At 32.7% G+C, this 15,292-nt stretch overlaps 1 protein-coding gene across 2 annotated transcripts in view; it reads right to left on the reverse strand.

The window, feature by feature from the left end:
• Positions 1–13,576, reverse strand: part of if (inflated) — a 161,015-nt gene extending 147,439 nt beyond the window's left edge. For both annotated transcript variants that reach the window (XM_068773391.1, XM_068773390.1), the window contains exon 1: positions 13,244–13,576. In XM_068773391.1, the coding sequence (XP_068629492.1) occupies positions 13,244–13,392 (149 nt within the window). In that variant the 5' untranslated portion in view covers positions 13,393–13,576. The remainder of the gene's footprint in view (positions 1–13,243) is intronic.
• Positions 13,577–15,292: the final 1,716 nt, after the last annotated feature.

The raw sequence follows: 15,292 nt of genomic DNA on the forward strand, positions 1-15,292 counted from the left end.
CAGCTGTCCTTACCATGGCATATGTATAACGTTGTGGTGGAGTTTAACAGGTTAGGTAGGCAATGTTAGAGACAACACCTAGCGAGCTGGAGCACAAAAATTAAAAGGCTTGGATGAAAAATACTATACTACAACTTACAACTTCAGATGCACCAACGCCGTAATAAATTATGTCATGCGAATGAAATATTTTTTACATAAAACTTTCACCACTCACTTGTACATATTAAACATTGATTCAAAATTGATATAGAATAGTTTTTAATTCCATATTCCATCACAATACTAAAGATTTAATACAAATTAACAAACAACAACACATATGTCACTTACGCCGTTAGCCATTATTATATTTCATAATATTTTTCGGCGTGAGACGCGGTTTTGACAACCGCCTACAAATCATACGCAGCGCGTCCTTAGTTTTTGCGCATGCGTAGACCGACGTATTGACAGATGAGCGAAAGCATTTTGACAACTGTCATTATTTCGCAACAGCGTAATTAAAATAAGTTTTTTAATATAGAAGAAGGACATAAGAAGAATTAGTCCTGTTCTCATAACGAACAATGACGTTTACTAATGAAAACTCAGAAAAAAAATCCATTCCCTTGTTATTCGAGTTTCGATGATCGTGTATAAAAGCCCAAAATATAAACGTTGGGGTCAATGAAAACTCTTCAGCTATTTTCGTCTTACTTGCTCTTAACAAATTTGCCCTTTGAAAGTAGATACCTGTTCAAAAATGCGGATTGCTGTTTTGTTTTTACGAATAGCGTCAATGCCTTTTATTGTAACTTTAACCGCTATGGAATCTTATTAATTTTATCTCGATTCACTTTTTGGCTAATAGACCGCCACTTCAAGGCATACGCCTCCCCCAAAGATATACCATTACCACTACGCTTGGTACGCAGAGGACGTTGCTGTTCTTCCTCTAAAAACATGTGACTAGTGGCAATCAGTATATCTAATAGTTTATATAAAATTCTCGTGTCACGGTGTTCGAACTTGAACTCCTCCGAAACGGCTTGACCGATTTTTACTAAATTTTACATGCGTATTCAGTATGTCTGAGAATCGGCTACTATCTATTCTCTATACCCCTAAGTGATAAGGGTGGTCCACCCCTAAATTTTATTTTTAATTTTTTACACAATTTTTTTGGTTTTTATTTTATTATGATACAGCATACAAAAATACATACAAAACCTAAATTTTCACCCCTCTACGATCAACCCTTATCTTACATTTGTTAATTAAAAACTTTAATTTTTTTTGCAAAACAACGTTTGCGGGATCAGCTAGTAGCGTATAATATTGTATCATGGAAATCGAATCCGTGATCAACGAACGCAAGTCTCAGTCCAATACAGCTGGGCAATCACTGCTCGAGAGTTATCTCAATTATCGAAATGCAATTACTTTAATTTAATATTACTTTGGATTATTAAACATCTTATCGTACAGAATGATTTCTACAGGGTGCCCTCATATCAATAAAACACTTGCGGTATTGTACGCATTGCATTAGTAACCCGCACGTACTTGCCCGTATCGCGGGCGCTGGGAATTAGGCTGGTGTTGTTACAGTTTACGTACACTTTTTACAAATGTAAATTAAACATAAACAATTACAATTTTTTTTTTTTTTAGAAATACTTGTGAAAAAAAATCAACGACGGGATATAATCTATTTACACTTTGCTGGATTCCGTAAATCTAAGATCAGTATCGTCCTTTTCCTCATTGCCGACAGTAGTAACCACCTCGACAACTAGACGAATCTTATATATATATATATATATATATATATATATATATATATATAGAAAATTAGATGCTGCATCCTAATAGAAAGTACTAGACTTTACGATCTATCACCAAATTTGAACCGTCATAAAATAGATAAATATTTTTTTCGGTAATTACAAATGGCAGCCATTTTTATCAATCTTTTTATTAGGTAATCGATAAATAAAGAAGAATAGCGGTCAACTGCCACCATCATATTATTGAGTTTTTAGGGCTATATTATTTTTAATTTCATATTAATATGGTCACGTACACATATCGAATATTGTCTACGGTATATCGTTCCAAATGGTTATAAAGTACTGTTACTTATAGCGATGATGACTCAAATTTCTTGTAATATGAGATGACAAAGCTAAATAGGAGACGCGGTCCTCCCGACGTCATTGATACGTGGAAGTTTGAAAAGTAAGCAGTATCGTGCTATTCGTACGTGTGAGTAAACATTGGTGAGGTCGTCCGCGGCCGCCATATTGTTAATGAGGTCACGGCGGCGCGCTCGCTCTTGGTCTCTTACAAATCACTTTCCCATTTCTGTATCTTGTATATACATATAATTATATGTTAATAATTTATAAAATTGTTTTTTAATGTTCCAACTGGAATAATAATGCTAATAATAATTTTTTTAATAAGTTTACAATAGTATCTTTAACACGTTGAACGCCAGACTAAAAACCATGTTTAGTTCAGCGGGCCGCGACGGACACCATGTGACTGCCATCATGTTGGATCCAAGAGGCCGCGTCGGACACCATGTGTCCGTATGCCCTCGATCACTTCAGAAGCCTCTAGGGAGCCAACGGACAGTGTTTCGACTGTTTTTACCAAGGCATGTGACCCGCAGAAAAATAATGGGTAAATCGCTGTTTCCGTAAGTCGCCTATTTTTTTTTTTACGATTTTCGATTTAATGGTGTGGCCCCAGGGGACTATGCTGTCGGACACATGGTGTCCACCATGGCGTACAACGTGTTAATGACTTTATTAGTGTTCTCCTTACAAAATGTACATAAAAGTGGCAAGACTAACAGAAATGAGCCAGCAAGTTTACCAAACAACAAGATTCCTGATACAGGAGCTTGCTGGAACGGACACTAGATTTGGTCCCAAAGAAGAATATGAAGAAATATGATGAAAGGATGTTATTACGAAGTTGACTGTCAGTAAGAGAGGTTTCAGCTCCCCAAAACATGTAAAAGTGGAGTTAAGTAAGAAAGCCCGGTATAAACTTATAGTCGAGGAAGGCTAAAAAGAAAAAGACAAAGGCATTGTGAACTTTAAGCCTTATCTATTATTACAAATCTTAAAAATTTTGAATCTTATGATTTAATTCATAAATAAATTTAAAATTCGAACTCGCAAATGTTGTTACAAGATAAATTTTGAAACGCAGCAGCGTGGAATAATTCGGAAACAAAAATCCGTTTCACGGATGATAAAATATTTATCCTCGTACCAGACTTATCAATTTAGTTTCAAATAAAAATAAACATGTTATCATTGGCTTTGGACAATAGACGCTACAATATTTACTCGATTAGCGACCATACACTTTTTTTCTGTGTAACCATATTGTAGATTTTTTTTAAATTTCGACAGTCGCATTCTTCCAGCCAGAGTCAACAATATCGCTCGCAATTTTGCAAGACACGTGAGAAACAACGAAATTCATTTACGAATTATTTGTGTAGTTTCGTGGGAATCAATTTACCGGATTAGTCTAATTGTATTGCCAATGAGTAATGTGCTAATATTAGTACATTAAATTACTTTTATAAAGTTTAATGTACAATTACAGGTAACTAGAGCCCATCATTCCTATCTTTCGCTCGTGGGGTGGCGAGTGACACGGTTAAAAGAAATAAAACTGTATAGAATAAGGTACTTAATAAACTCTGCACAAAATAAATTGTTAACTAATAATAAGAAATAGAAAAAGAAGTGTGTAATAAAGAATTAAGAAAGTAAAATAAATGTGTAAATAAAGATTAATTAAATGTAAGATAAAATTAAAGAATAAAAGAGAAGAGTTAGAGTAAGAAGATGATGGAAGAAAGGCGAAGAAAGAAAGAAGGTATAAAAGAGCAAAACGAAAGATATTGTGAAGAACAAAAGTAAAAAATGAAAGATATTGTGATACGTGAAAAAGAGTGATAAATAAAGAAAAGACTGAAAAAAAAAATTATTGAACAATGAATTCCCTAATCCCAAAAAGTTAGGGGTACGGGAGACCCCCAATAGTGGGGGCCATAAAAAAATTACAGGTAACTAGTAAACATAACGTAGTTCATGGTGAAGTTACAAATTACAAAATATCTTTATTCAAGTAAGTATTTATATGCGCTTTTTGAAAATGAATATCAATCATGCTATGAGAAACCTTCTTCTTTTCAGATGATAATCTGTCTTCTTAAATTCTGATGACTAAAGCGATCACTATTACTGATCTTAGTGAATAATAAAATAAATAAAAAAATATTTTATTGTACTTAGTCAATTTGGAGATGGATACTCGATAATTGTTAAGTCAATAACTTATCGGGTTCGGAATAAATGACGCTAAGAGTAACATAAATAGCTGCGTTATCGTGCGGTGAACAAGTGCGCGGCCGCCGGCAAGTTATATGATAACCCGCAACTGAGTAGCCATCGCGTCGCATTCTCTGGATCACTTGCCTAATTACAATTGTCTGTTCTCACTTTAGCTAAGATAAAGTTCTACTTAAGCTATCTTTAACTGTTATTAAAATAGTTACTGCTTTCAAAAATATTACATAATTATTTTTTATATCTATACTTATGCACTGTATTGTGCTATATATAAAAAGTTTTTTATAGTCAACACTGTACGTTTTTACAACACACCATTGTAATAAGATTATTAAACAAAACTTGTCAAAAATCCTTATAACAGTTTGAAGTATTTTAAGCGATAAATAACTTCAGAATTAATTGCATTAGGGATGTTCGAAAGTGACTTTAAAACTCTGGTTTATTGCGGACTCTTCTCAGATCAGTGTACGCTCACCAAAGCCAACAATCAAACGCTGGATAACCATGGAGAACCATTAAATAGAATCAAACAACATCGAACTTGTTATAAACACGTAAATCACAGACACGCGGTGCAGTGTCCCATAGCGAGCGATAAAAAAGCAATCGCGTGGCTCGACTGTAAACTGCCTGTCATTACTTATCGGCGCCGTTAGCTTGTGTAACAGCGACATCTAGTGGTAGAGTCCTCTTTACCCCTTAGCTCACATGGCTAAACTATTAGAAAGCTATATTCACATTAACCAGTTGAAGTAACTCTTACAGAAAGCAAGATAATCTAATTAATCAAAAGACGTGAGTGAGAAATGTATGTGTGTACATATACAAAATACACCATTTACAATCAAACCATGTGTTAACTGTAACCATTTACTAGAGGCAAGGGTAGGCTAGGAACATAGCTAATATCACGGAAAGTCACCGGATCTAGGAGCCCAAGAGCCGTCAGATTGATTAGTCTGAACTCTAACTAACGCCTGAATCCATTAGATATTGAACTCTATCAGACATAAGTAACTCTTGTACCGTTCTGGTAGAAGTTTTTCTTCTCTAAAAGGGTCATACATTTAACTCTAGGCAAGCCTATTTTAATCTTCACGTATTTATTATTGATCTTAATAGCTTTATTCAATAAATTCAGGAATTATGTGAAAAATAAAAATCGCATTTGAAAGATAAAAATGTATGTCTGTTTGTAATATATTCGGTAAATATAATAAAACAACAATTATTAAAATTTTATTTGGCCGTCTGTTTGTTCCGGATAATTTCTGATATGGCTGGATCAATTTCGACAAGATTTATACTGGCAGATAGCTGATATATTAAATAACTTAAACAACTTTTATTTAAGAAAAAAAAACTATTTATTTTTGTTAAATTTCACGCGGACGACGTGGCAGGTAGAACTAGTAATTATTACAATTGATGACATGTATATAATAATATTGGTTAGTCAATTATTTATTAAATACATTGGATAATATTAATGTAAGTATTTACCTCGTCGATTTATCCTTATATTGGAGACAGAGTTAGGAATGACAACAAAACAATTATCCGAACAGATGTAAATAATTTACTTATTAGCAAAGTTTACAATGTATTAACGGACTGTTCCACCCCGTCACAAATGGGGCTATATCTGTTCGAAGCCAAATTAGATAAAAAAAAAGTTAAAAAGGGCGCAGCGGTCGCATGTGTCGAACATGTGACGCCGGTCGTGTTTCCGGTTCCTCTAAACAACAAATTTCGCTCGCAACCAGCGGGGGAGGATCGCAAACCTAAAAAGCGACCAAATCACTTATTGTCTTTAAGTGTTTGAGGGTATTTTAAATACATGTGTGCAATCAATTTTATGAATTTGACAAGACGTTTTTTGTTCTGTTATCTCTCTGTCAATTTTGTAGATGTTTTTTGTCTTGACGTTGACAAATAATTATATAAAACGCTGCCTCTATATATATATATATATATATATATATATATATATATAGTGATAGATAATTTGTGATATTTTGAAAAAGGTGAAGATGGAAAAATTAGAAGAATACCAAAGAAATGGAAGATATTATGAAGGATAAAAGGAAGGAAAGAATATGAAAGATCTTCTGAAGAAACAAAAAGAAACGTGAACAAAAATATATTTGAAAAAATTATTCTTCATCAATAATTATTCAACAAGAAGTCCTCAAAAACGTCGACCTTTAAAAAACATGTAAATTACGTACGTACTATTATTAACCATTAAATTATATACTTTTAAAGAAAGATTTAAATTTTATATATATATATATATATATGTATATGTAACGTCCCCTAGATATCTTTGATGTACAAGCCTATTGCCTCGCAGGGGACGTCTATGGGCTAAAATAATATGGTTATATTTGATTGTTGCTGAACGCTGGTAGACGTTCTGGCTTTTACATCTTCTTCGGAGTCAGGGATTTCAGTGCTAATAAATTAAACAAAAACTACGTCAGATGCGTTACCTGATGTATCGCATTCACCAATTGTGATTTACTTGGTCGATCTTAGACGATATAAAAAAGTACTACTGCGTGTATATTTCATACGCTATGTTTTTGTAAAATGCCATCAAGCAACAGCATTGGGTAGCGACAAAAATAAAACTTAAATTATCATATAGATAATAAGTACTTTTTTATTTACTGACTCGTTAACACACTTAAAAAATGTTTTAACTTAAACTTGTATAACATAGTCATTGCTAAACCATACGGCTATTTATGTAACTATTTACTTTTTTTAAACATGAGCTAAAAACTTTTTTGTGTATTTAAAAAAATAAATAGTGCAAATACATGTAAATTATTAAAAATAATTATCAATATTAAAAACGTTTCTAGTGTACATTTTCATATATATACAGAAGAATGGCAGATAACATATCAAAATTAATTCACTTTTCATGTTCAAACTTAAAATAAATCTTTGCGGATATCAAACGTGTCATGATATCAGAAAAGAAGTGAAAGTAACTCTTTTTTTATTCAATAACAATGTACTACTGGTATGTTTAGAATCATCTATATGAAAACATTGTTAGTAAAGTCTTTTTGGTTGAAATTCATTTTTAAATCGTCGCCGATCTATGACGTATCAATGTAATTGACATAAGACGTTTTGGACGGAGAGCATTGACCAGCGATACAAAGCGATCGTTGTGGTCGTTAATGCGACTTACACAACGTCCTCGTAAGATTAAATTGGTGAATTTGATTACAGCGATAGCGCGGACAGCGCCGCCAACAGACGCGCAATGAGAGCAAAAGTAAACCAACTGTCTTATATTAATTAACGATAATTGGTCGCGGACGGAACGCGGCTCCACTGCAAGCGCAAACACGTCATATATGTGTTCCTTGTTCTAAGTTCTTTTACATTGTGTTGGAGACTAAAATATATGAGAATTTGTAATAGTTTTAAATTGATTATATGCGTTTAATTCTGGGACATTATGGTTTTGAAATGGAAACCATAGAACGGCAAGTGCAGCATAGAACGACCACTTATAAAATCACTATCTAAATAGACTATCCTGTTAACGTTGTTGGGGACCACGCTACTACGCCTCAATTATTACTTTTTTTATTAATTCTAATTTGTATCGCTAGTGTTTTTTTTACAATATTTATTTTTCGCTTAAACTAAACGCAGACAGTTGGGAGAGGGTTGCCGCTATTTGATACCGATCTTTCTTCTCCCAGCTGCAAGGCACGACAGCGTTTTATAATTTTTTACAATTTTTCTTACACAATTTTCTTTTATTGGTAAATACAGCTAAAATTGATATATATTAACAATAAAATTTAGAATACTCAATTACATATTAGTTGCTACATTATTTTATTTCAAGTCGCTGCTCAAGCGCTACAGACTAAATGCCTTGAGATTTAGGACAATGTGCCGGGCCAACTCATCAAAGGATCTGCTGTAGATTTTTTCTTGATAAGGTCCGGTAAGCTGAACGGAGGTATATTAAGGTTTTCACATAAGGTCACGTGGTTACGTTTTTTGGATGCGAATTGGGAGCAGTGTCTGAGTAAGTGATCACGTCTGTACTGTGGAGTCCTCAATTAATACTACAAGGCATATATTTAATCTATAGTGCATTTAAGAAAATAGTGACTCATACTTGTCAGACATCGCAACGCACCAATCAGGTCATAGTAAATTAGAAAACCGTGTTCTCATTGACCAGTTGAAATAAATCAGAATAAATTCAGAATGTACCGAATAATTAAAATCAAGCGTATGTCCTAACAGTAAATTACAAGAATAATACGATATAATTATCATATTTTAAAATAAATTATGTACAAAATGCAATACCGCAGAAAAAAAGCAAGATTTTTATAATTCGAATATAGAAGACAATAAACAAGTTTAATTCATACTTCATTGTTATTCATCGAAATGTGTATATGTCATTTAAATTTTAATTTTAGAATGTTTTTATTTTCTGTTTGTAAATAAGTTTTTTTTTAGGTACATATTGATAGTCGGGAAATCTTGTCATATACTCCGTGTGATTTTAGTAATTTATAATTGAAATACATTTGTGTTGCTTTAGGATTTGAATCCCATATATCGGCTAGTATGGTGCACCACATAATCACTACGCTGGTACTCGAGACATCGGCAGTCGTGGCCACCTCGCCCGCGTTCTAGTGAGGGTGGTCAGGAGAGGCCCGTGTCTCCCCCTACCGTCAAATAGTTCTCGCTTCGCAACCGACATAACTCTCCATTGGGTTGATGATACACATACACAGGTATATTCCTTCTCTGTAAATATCATCAATGTAACTAGACACGATCGTCCAGAGTGAATTTTTGGTCTCACAGACCACCGTTCTGTGAAATCAATTTCGATGAAACTGCACGAAGCCTAAATCGGCCAAAGCAAAACATTTGTTTTAGAGAAAAGCAAAAATAACGAAGAATCTAAGTTATTCTTTTACAAGAAACAAATATTAGGGGTACCGTAAAGTAACGTCGTTTCTGTCGACACATTTCACAGAAAAACCGGGATTAAATTTTTTATACTAAATACCAAAAGGTTGTTGATAACGAAGGTCAATATAATGTTGATTAGAAATAAAAACTTGTTAAAAATGTAGTTATGTGAATTTAACTTAAGAAAGCGACATTATTCTCTGGGTCCCTTATAATTTAACTTGTATTGACTAAGTTCTAAAGTTTATTTTTATTATAAACGAAATCTAATCTATACAATATTATTTAATTTATATCGTATTAATTATAACTTATTTATTGGTAAGTTATCACAAATTCGTGTTAAGTTAGTCACATACTGGAATAACTTCGCTACAAGCGTAACCTTGAAAGCCTGTTTTTGTGAGTTTAAACAAGTGCCAGCTGACACAGATAATTCACTAAAATCTTATATGGAATCATTCAAAACAAGAATTACAAATTGACATATCACGTACAGTTGGGCAATAATTGCGGTTCATAGACATACCGAGGTGTACCCGTATATAATAAATTTCCAAAAGATATCTAAGAGCTTCCTTTTCGTAGTTTTAAATCTAAAATTAAAAGTGTATTATTAAATAAATCTCATAACAACATTCTTTAGTTTTTAGTTCATCGAAACGTGTGGAACATGATTTGTTGACTTATTTAGATGGTTGACATTATAATGTACACGTAAAAATTGTTAAATATCGTTTAAAAGAACATCTGTTGAATTTCTGGCCAACTCTTCTCTATAGACAGCGTTCCGAGCCAATCGTAACTTGATGCTCATAATAAAAAAAAATCGATATATATATATATATATATATATATATATATAATGATTATCATATGATACAAAATGATATAAAAGTTAATAAAAATTGTATATATAACGTTTTAATCCTAATCCTATTTATAAATTATTTTAATTTTAATGCATCACAACAAAGGTTGCACTAATTCATATCCCAAACAAACGCCAGCTCCGCCGATTTCGGCAGTCGGCCAAGACGCTCCGTTGCGCCCGTCTCGCATCCACCGATGATGTCACCTTCGAGATAAAGCCGCGAGCGATACGCTGTAACAAGTCGACAGCCTTCGCGCATGTGCACAAAACGTTTCCCGCCAACTCACCGGACCTTCTTTAACTTACATATATATTAACTTTACTAAAAATTCGCTCAAAGATGTGTATATATGTATATATATACTAGCTGATCCCGCAAACGTTGTTTTGCAAAAAAAAATTGATATTTTAATTTACAAATAAAAAATAAGGATTGATCGTAGAGGGGTGAAAATTTATGGTTGTATGTATTCTTGTATGCTGTATCATAAAAAAATAAAAACAAAAAATTTCGTTAAAAAAATAAAAAATATTTTTTAAGTGTGAACAACTTTTATCACTTAGGGATATAGAAAATAGATAATAGCCGATTCTCAGACCTACTGAATACGCATATTAAATTTGGTAAAAATCAGTCAAGCCGTTTCAGAGGAGTTCAAGTTCGAACACCGTGACACGAGAATTTTATATATTAGATATCAGTGTGTTTTTATGTACACCCTAAACTGCCCTCTCCTTCATTTCTCCCATCTCCTTCCATAGGTTGTCTGGTAGATATCACCTCGAGCAATAAAACGACCTCTTATACCTCTATATAAATTGTTTCTTTTTTATTTATTATCTGTGAGATACATTGAAATGTAAATAAATAAAAGACTTCAAACTGGCGCCCTAATTTTGTAAAGTAAAATAAAAACACATAATTAATCAACTCTATCGAAATGTTTCTTCTAAGAACGAGCAGAAGTTTAGGTTATCTTCTAGACTGTATAGACGTTCTGATATCGCGTCAGGATATCATTGCATGACTTTACTTTTGAAATGTCATTAACTTGTTTACACAGAAACGTATAAAGACAGATTTAATGTTGTAACTATTTATACTAGTTAACCTTGGATATTGCAAAACTGGGTTACGTTTTATGTAAAAATAGTGAAGTAATGGCGAAATTTACTATTCACAAAATAATAAAAAAAAACATATGTAAGAATACGAATAGTGTAATACACACGGGTTTAAGATTTATTTAGTAGATGAAAAAAACTTCCGTTTGTTTTTAGTCTCAAAATTCTCATCTCATATTACTTCGCTACCCGGGGGTTGCGTATTCGTTGCAACACAATTGTCGTTTCATATTATACACCAGTCATTCTTATGTTAAGATCGTAAAAAATAACGCTGAATTCATTTATTTATGTCCAGTTATGGACGTCCAACAGTTAAAATAATGATGATTATAATTAGTTTTAATTCCTAACAAAACATAAGTTACAATATTACTTTCGTTAAATGTAGACGAAAGACAACTAACACAAACACGATGTACTCTTTTAATTTCAATTTCGGAGACAGATGTATATTCTATATTTCTGTTCACCAGTTTAAAGTCTATGGTCTTGTAGCACTATTTATGGGTCTATAAATGTTGACTTTCCAAGTATGAATTCTCGAGAGAGATTGTTAACAAATGCTGATGATTTACGAAAAACAATCATACAGGATGTGTGGTGATACGACCGTGATATTGACGTCTTATGAACGCGTAGGCGCTGGGTGACATCATCAATTGATTCCTAAGGTTATGACTAAAAATGTACATTTAGCTCTGTACTGGATTATTAAACAAAAACTCGAATAAGTACATACGAAGTACACTTTGTATTTTAGAAAGAAAAGATAAAAGTTAACCTTTTTACTATAAATATATATATATATATATATAGAGAGAGAGAGAGAGAGAGAGAGAGAAAGAGAGAGAGGGAGAGAGTTAGATATATATATATAAATATACATATTTATGTATGTTAATTGAAATCAAAGTAATCTAGAATACTGAAAGTAGGTAGAATTTTCTTTTGGTTCGTAAAGAATACACAACAATGGAATTTAACTGGAATAATTAGTAATCTTTCGTCAGTCATTTACATTAGAAGATAAATAAAATACGAAATAAATCGCATGTCTACTACTTTTTAAATTTATTCGAAAAATTCAATAAAGCCAAAGTCATAAATTAATAATTTTAAATAAACCTAAATTCAGATATCAGAATTAAAAAACCGGACTGTCAATATTACACGAATTAAATTTAAAATAAGTTTACAGCTGATTCGACCCATCTATTCTACTCGTGTTAATTATGACCATATTTTTTGGAAGCCCGTGCCTCAGATTTTAAAACCAAAGAAAGGATAGAACATTTAAAATATATTTATTCATCTCACCATATTCTAAACACGTCAAGATAAGTAATATAATTAAATATTAAAATGTAAATGTTTTAAATATCGATTTTAACGACATTTATCACCAAAAAGTTGAAGATGGGATCAATGATCTTTTAATTTTAAAAACCTAGACAAATTTCTTAAACGACTGTTTATCTCATACGCCAATAACTGATGTAAAAGAAGTGTGCGGCTATTTCACGCGTATTATTATTCTTTGTACTGTCATAATATATTAATTAACTTCAGTATAACATCATAAAAAATAATTAATAGAGTATAATTAAATACATGATTAAATATTCCTATACTTGGCATGATTTAATTCCTAATTAAAATCAAATTTAGCGTGCAGTGACTCACGAAGACGCAGTCGTCTTTGCAATTAAAACCTTGTGTTTATCAGCGTTGTTTGTTCTATTACACTCCAAGTGTGTCTTGTATTTAAATATGAAAATGTGATTTCATTCCATAAATAATTAATTTTTCTAATTAGAAAGAGTTTTAAAATAAATTACATGAATTTAAATACGTTGTTATCGAATTTTTCCTCAATTTTATTACTTACATTTTTCGGTTGCCATCCACGTGAGTCTGAACTGTGAATCCAAACATAGAGTCACTGTTTCCCTTGTAAACCACCCTGGAAGGGATGTCCACATTGAAACCTAGGACACCGGCGCAGGCGCATAAAAATACACACAAAAACAAAGCCATCGTCAATATAAAACTCGAGTTCACAGCACAGCACAGAAAACACTATTTACTTAAAATTTATTTAATTTCGTCCTCATGGTTCGTTCGGCGAGTTGTTGCGAGTTCGTGGTCGTACGCTGGCGACCGGCGATATATCCGCTCACTTCGACGGTCGACCCAACACTGGCGCGAAGCCGCCAACGGAGCAAGGGCGCGAATGAGGTAATCCCACAGAAAATAAAATCGGAAAATGTATCACGTATGCGATGTTTTCGCGCGTTTTCTCGGTACCATGAGTGTTACGAAACGATTGTATTTCTGTCACTGGTCCTTGAGTGTCAATAATATTGGCTCGGGTCGTGATTATACGGAGGCCGTGTAACAATTAAACATATACCATTTATGTATTTAAGCTCAAAACGTGTTCGGAGTGTACAAGGTCGATTACGTCAACAGATTAATAGTTTTGTGTAAACATAAATTTGCATTTTTTAGTGTTTTTTTTTAAAAAAAAAACTCTGTAATACTAGAAGAAAGAGACACGTCTTATAATATATATATATGTATATTTATTTGTGTACTATATTAATATGCATTATTTGACATGTATTTAGTGCTAAATAATTTAATTATTAAAAAACAAAACGTTTGAGCCTGTTACAATACAACCTATGCTTCTCTATTATTTCTATAATATGAGTCAACTTAAATAAAGGTATTTAAATTGTACAAATCGACGCAACGCAACACGCTGTGCTGCGCAGCGCAGCACAGCACAGCACAACACAGCACCACATAACATAACATGACATAAAAAGGGTTTAAAAAATATGCCTTGAATTGAACATTCCGAACTAGACCTTTTTTTATAAAAAGAAGACGTGGCAAGTTCAACAGACTACCGTGATTTATTATCCTTAAAGTACATGGATTGGAATCAGACATACCTTCTCAGCATTCCATAAACTCTCCGTGCCAGTGGCAGGTCATCGCGTTATAGGGAGAGAAGTCGGGTACTTTGCTCAGGGCTAAACCCTTAAATGCATAATGATGTAAAACTGCAACATACCACTTAAACGTAAAATGAGAGAGTAAGTGCATAGTGTCGTATATATGCAACATAAGGTTTTTTTTTTAAAGTAAGTTTAAAAAATATTATATACTTTTTATTTATTTTTTTGCCCTGCATTTTAATGTACTTATCCGCAAGATAAATATTTTTTTAAAAAAGTATAAATAAGTCTTGCATTTAAGGGTTAAATGATGTCGCCACCTTATATGTTATACTGTATAAGAACACAACACTGAGACTACTAATCCCGTATTTCGCGACAAATGCGGCGTTCACCTTTAACCAGGTGTTAGGTGTCTCTCCTAACTTACTAAAGTTGTTTTAAAAACCTATTTCAAAGTAGAACTCATGTTCACTCTTAACACGCCTAAATCTTTTAAGTACACCCTCTAAAGAGGTTTTGCAGTTTTACTGATCGCTCCTACCTTGCATAAAAATTCAATACGATATATTCAGAGCCATTTCATTGAATAGAGTGGGCTTTAGATATATATGTTTCTAAGTAAAGGTAAGTAAAAAAGTACGGTACATTAGTACATAGATGTTTTTAAAAATACTATGTCTGGTTAAGAAAACGTCATCGCTATATCCTTAAGGATAATACAGGTGATTAGTTATTGGTCTAAATGCAAGTGGTGAATGTACAGTTCATCTAGAAATTAGAGGGTAGACAAAAAAATAAGCTTAATAACATTTTTAAAATTCGAATAACTTATTAAAATTAATTATTTTTTATTACCTGCCCCTGTATACTTTAGACTTCCAGAGGCTATAGACTCGTCTCATTCCAATAATTTCAGAGCGATCTTTATACAGTTTGATTAAAAATAAGTGTAAAAACTTTAAAAG

The sequence above is a fragment of the Battus philenor genome, unplaced genomic scaffold (assembly GCF_028537555.1).
Source record: "Battus philenor isolate CCGP_79_NKW_IND1 unplaced genomic scaffold, ilBatPhil1.0.hap1 SCAF_6, whole genome shotgun sequence".
NCBI classification, from domain to species: domain Eukaryota; kingdom Metazoa; phylum Arthropoda; class Insecta; order Lepidoptera; family Papilionidae; genus Battus; species Battus philenor.